The following is a 6000-nucleotide window of genomic DNA, read 5'->3' as shown; positions in this document are numbered from 1 at the left end:
GAAAACAATTGTAAAGTGTATCTCTGCTATGTTCATTAGAAACTGGAAGTTCTGTAGAACACACAAGCAAACCAACAAGGGGTATGTGATTTATACTGGTTACCAGGAAAGGTGAATATATTATGTACTAGTCACCAGGAATGGGGTTTGTGTTCTATACTAGCCACCAGGAGGGGGTATATTAGCAAAAAGAAAGCAGTTTGTAAGTCTTGATTTGTAACACATATGTATATATGAAAAACAATTTATAAATTGAGCTTATTATTTCATTATTGTTATGATTGCAATCATGTTGGGTAAAAACAGTATTAAAAAAAGTTCAAGGGATTGTGTAATCTTATGTATACATTTTCGTATGTACCATTTTTCTCCATTGCTGATCAGTTTAATTTTTCCACTTAAGTCCTTCTAATCAGACCATGTTCTATTTCATACATAATACAATACCAGTCTGTTATAGAACGCCACCAATTTCACAGCAAGGTGCAGAGAGAATATCTGTCAGTCACATCAGTCCCTGCCCCCTTTGGAGCTTACAATCTAAATTCCCCGACCCCAACACACACACACAGACTACGGTCAATTTGTTAGCAGCCAATTCACCTACCAGTATGTTTTTGGAGTGTTTTAGAAACCCACACAAACCAGAAGAATATACAAACTCCACACAGATAAAGCTATGGTCTGGAATTGAACTCAAGACCCCAGTGCTGTGAGGTAGAAGTGTTAACCACTAAGCTACCGTGCTGTCCTATGTACCTATATATAGTGCATAAAAGAATGCATGGCATCATATGTATAATTTAATAAAAGGTATACAGCATTACTCCAAAAATATTAGTATGCAGTGCAATTACACCTTGGTACTCGCTTAAATGGAATTGATGTGTTGTCATGCATTTTAATACATACTAATTCAGCAGTGAATCGGCATTGAACTTATTCATGGAAAATCTCCTTTATTTTACAGCAAACATCAAGGAAAGTTATTCACACAAATAGAGAACAAGTGTATTAAAACTTCATGCAGACTTGTCCGTTATATAGAGCCATCCCATGTAGTGTGCTTTAAAATTGCCTATTGAAATGCTATTTGGTTTTCTAAAGGCTGACTGAAGAAAACAAATCTAAAAAAAAAAATTGTTGTTGTCTACTAGGTGTATGTTGATATTTTAAAATTGAAAATTTTGTAATAAGTGTTAAATAATCATATCCATTCCTAAGATTTAATCAATAGATCTTCCTTTAATAAACTAATTTACAAGTATATACCAATGGTTATCTTAAACATATGCTTTGTGTATATTTTAAGTATTAATTAACCACATCATTGATTCTCTTAGCCCCAGTATTTTTTTTCTTCATTAAAATAATGTTCCTTTAATGCATTTATTTTTGACAATTAAGATGCTTAAGTTGCAATGTAAAGAGTTTACTATTAAATTGTCCATTGATTATGTTTTCTTGCAATAAAATATATATATTTATTTATATTGCTACATGGGACTGACCCTTAAAAGAAAAATAATAAAGACAAAATTAACAAACAGATATTGTGGATAATTCACATTTTTTCAGAATACATTTTTGCAAGCATGTTATAAAGTGTTTTTTTTACATTTATGTCAACAATTTTATTGTGCTTTAATTCAGGCAAACCATTAATAAACTTTGCATTCAAAACTTTATAGGATTTATTAATGCCAGGTTGCTCCATTGTGTATATACATATTTTATGCTGTTCTAGATAAATCTATAAATCTTGAAAATTAAACTGATAAATTAATAAGTGTTATGCCTTCCCTGTCTAGTGTAAGGCAGGACATTATAATCGTTATCAGCCAATTATACATATGGTAAAAGAAGGAAAAAAATAAACAATTCTCAACATTCAAAAAATGACAAATGTTTTTGTTTTATATATATATGTATTGTTTGTTGTTTTTTTTTTAATTTTTGGCTAATTTTGTCTTTGTCTTCACTGCAGTAGGTTTTCCGATCAAACTTTTCCCCTTCTTTAAATACTTTAGGGAATTTTCAAACGCCGGGTTGTATGGCTGTTAAACCCCGAACATTGTTCTCCCTGAAAAAAATCATAGCAAAAATGTATTAAACTACAGAGCAACCTGGCACTAACGGGGTAAGCAATTTTTTTTAATTATTTAATTATTTGTCTTAGTAAAATTCACTCCCCTGTTTCTAATAATGTAACTAAACCCAAAAAAGAATGTACCTATGGTTTTTTTTTGTTTTTTTATTTAGAGGATTTTGTTCATATATAAAAGTGAAAAAAATATATACAGACTTAAATCAGTGTTTGCTGACTGGGAGCTGCCATGATTATTTCTCTCAAAGTGGGTGGTTTCCTGCTGTATTTATTGAGATGAAAGAAAATATGTTATGCAAATAATAAAATTAAATTTTTACCTGAACAATTTTCAGTGCCATAAATAAACATGGAAAAGATGGGGAAGAAAGTTGGTGGTCGCATACACTGCTGCAAACAGGATAGCATTTTTATTGTGCCTAGTCAGTGACTTATCTTCAACAGACTTTCAGAGAAATATGGCAGCATGCAGTAAGCAACTTCTGAATAATTGTCTGATTTAACAGAGCTGTTCTAGCATTTAAAAGTAAGAGGAGATAGAACAAGTCACACTTTTTTAAATTATGTACAATTTATTCTTTATTTTTTGGGTTTAGTTCATCTGAAAAGAAAGGGATGTGTATTCTGCATATGGGTTAAAATGTATCAATATGACGACATTTCCTGTAACAAATGTGTTTATGTTTAACTTAAAAATCACAATGTGCATCAAACTCTTTGCGTAGCCTTCACCAAATGTCATTGATCGATCTTCTTTCATTCTAAATATTTGTTTTGAAGTTGTGCCTAACTGCTATTGTGCGAGCTCCTTTTCCCACACATTGATCCAATAGCTGCAATTATCTAGCATTAGCTTAATAAAAGCATTCACATTTCTTTTTTATCTCTCAAACAGTTAACTGATCACAAAACCTCATGCAACATTTGCAGACATCAATTTGAGGCACATTTTAAATTACATGATACCCTGTACCCTCCAATATTAAGCATGTCAACAGATTATAAACGCAAAAGATAAAACATGACACTAAAGGTGTCTGTTGTATAAACCAGAAACAAACATTGTGAAAATATAAATTATTAGCAGTTCTTATTACCTTTGGCTGTTTTAAGAAATGTTCTGAAAGAGCAGATTGCAAAACAAAATATAAATAAAAGTCCACTGAATGCAAATAGTTTATTCACACAAATTTAATCAGATTTCACAAAGGTTTGGTCCATAAATATTCAAAGGGAATTCTATACAATGTATTTTTCAATAAACAAAAAATAAAACATGGACATTTGTTCTCTACCACAAACTGTACTGAAACATGAAGAAGATGTGTATATATAAGGTCATTCAATCTTTATCCAACTGACCCGTTGCTTTGAATATCACCTCTCTCTTGTAACAGATCATTGAAAATCTTGACTTTATACTTTTTTTTATTCAGAAATAAGAATTAACCGTACAAAACTATTGAATTGTCAAAAAGGAATTCAAACAGTTAGTTTAACAAACTACACAAATTTATCCTGATTTTCACAAAGTACTTGAAAGTACAGTAAGGCACTTCTAAAACTGAGATTCAACCCCCCAAAAAAGGAGTTTAATTCATCTTTATAAAGGCAGGATATACAGACTGGGTGGAATATGTAGCCTGAAGAAAAACGAATATTTACGTACAGAACTTTATCAATACATTGATGATATATCATGTGGAGGCAGCCATCTTTCATTTGTAATGTTCTTAATGCACAGAGGTCATAAAGCAATTGAAACAAACAGTCTAATTAGGTAATCTAGGCAAGGGAAATCATGTAAAATATCAATTTCATTGTTTCACTAGTCTACAAATCATCAACTGTGCATTGGCATTCATTAAATTAAATAGTATTGGATATGGCCAATCATATTTATTGTTTAAATGTTACTTTAAAATAGCAGTGTATAAATATTAATTACAATTTGATACTCAAAACATTTGGGGTTTTTTTAAGCTTTGTATCACGAATCTAACAGTACCTTTCCTTATTTGGGAAACAACAGCCTAATTAACATATATTAGTTATATACGTTTTCATAACCCTATCATTGCAAGAACCCTGAGCCATATTAATTACATTTTAATAAGCCTCCTAATATACACGTAATCATTGTTAAAAAGTGTGGATTCCTACCTTAAATAATGGGGAAGTGAAAATATATAATATTATATATATATTATATATATATATATATATAATTTTAGTGGCTTTGGTTTATATGCCAATTCATTATAAAGGAAGGGTTTCATAGTATGAAAATAACAATGTTAGTGCGATTCATCCAATGCAGAAATACCGCACTGACCAAAATGATGACATGGTACAATACTGAAAAAATTTATAGAACCTATATTGGCACTATGGGAGGGCTGAAGTATTGCAGTAGAGTTAACATGCCTGAGCATAGGGATTCACAAAACACCATATCCCTCAGTATGTTACCATATATTAAGTAAAAATTAGAAACGTGAATAAAGATTTCCATGAAAACAACTTGGCGCTATCCTAATTATTGAAAATACACAATGTACAGCAATCATACTACAAATTTCAAATGGCCACCTCACATCATTATTCTCAATATGATGTTCAGCCTCTTGTCCAACATTGAGTTTCAGCAATGATTCAAAACGATTTGCGTTTTACAATGGGAAAACATATTTCAGCATTATTATATAGTGCAGCATGTTAATTTATAGGATTTTTGTCTTAACCCCTTAACATAAAACACTAATTTAATGTGCAAACGCTTGTGTCAAGCAACACATGGATTAAGAGAATGGTACACAATCATTTAATGAATAAAAAAATAACATTCACCAATGTCAAAGGCATTTGCCTTAAATTCAGAATGTTAGATAATGGCAATGGATTCATTAGGCCTATGGATCTCCTTGCTTCAAATGTACACTATACTTTTTATGTTGAAATCTCTACATATTTTTTATTGCATCCTGGATGAAATAGGATTTGTATATAGCACCATTTGTAAAAGAAAAACTATAGTGTGATGTACAAGATTGTCAGATTATCATCCTGTATAGAGATTTGTTTATTTAGCTCAGAAAATAGCAGCAATCTAGTGAATATCTGCTTTTTTTTGTACTTCTCTGGTGTCTTGGACACTTTTGCAAGAATATCCTGAAATTAAAATTTTATGAATGAGAAAGTGTTTTTGTGTCATATTGAAATGTGACCTGTCTTTACTTTCATAGTTTCAATAAAAAAATATCCAACCAAACGTTCATTATGCTTTTGAAAACAATCACTGTTAACTTCAAATGTTTATTGACATGGTGCTTTCAAATTATAATTGTAATTAATTCACAAGATACAATAAAAATAACAGGAGATTTTTTTTTTTTTTATCTTAACCCACATCCAATATGGAAACATTAATATATGACCATTTGCACATGACATTTTATACAAAAGTAACAAAAATATTATATATTAGAAATACTTAATGTTTGTCTGGTACAATCTGATTGAATAAATTTAAAGAAAATCAATGAAAAAAAGCCCACTTTTCACAAAACATTTTTCTCACAAATCATATTTTGCTTATTTCCATCTAACCTGAAAAAATAGATACTAAAACATAATTTCAAAGCAATATTCTGGATATGTACAATCATGATTGTTTCTTACAATTAAATATGTATTTTTTTTAATAAAATATCAACTTTATAGTTGTTTTTAAATATTCAGAAATGTGTTTTTTTTTTCTCCAAAATCTGATAAATTAGTAAAAAGAAAAATATCAACACATAGCACTATTGGAGTAAAAAGTAACAATTACATTACATTTGACAAGCAGCAATTTTAAAAAGAAAAATAAATAAATAATAAAATAAAAAAAA

At 29.9% G+C, this 6000-nt stretch overlaps 1 protein-coding gene across 3 annotated transcripts in view; it reads right to left on the bottom strand.

Annotated features, from left to right (window-relative positions):
• Nucleotides 1-933: 933 nt before the first annotated feature.
• Nucleotides 934-6000, bottom strand: part of LHX9 (LIM homeobox 9) — a 36968-nt gene continuing 31901 nt past the window's right edge. For all 3 annotated transcript variants that reach the window (XM_075182593.1, XM_075182592.1, XM_075182594.1), the window contains one exon: nucleotides 934-2083. In XM_075182593.1, coding sequence (XP_075038694.1) covers nucleotides 2027-2083 — 57 coding nt within the window. In that variant the 3' untranslated portion in view covers nucleotides 934-2026. The remainder of the gene's footprint in view (nucleotides 2084-6000) is intronic.

Source organism: Mixophyes fleayi, chromosome 8 (genome assembly GCF_038048845.1).
Source record: "Mixophyes fleayi isolate aMixFle1 chromosome 8, aMixFle1.hap1, whole genome shotgun sequence".
Classification (NCBI taxonomy): domain Eukaryota; kingdom Metazoa; phylum Chordata; class Amphibia; order Anura; family Limnodynastidae; genus Mixophyes; species Mixophyes fleayi.
This window is presented reverse-complemented; position numbering and strand designations above follow the sequence as displayed.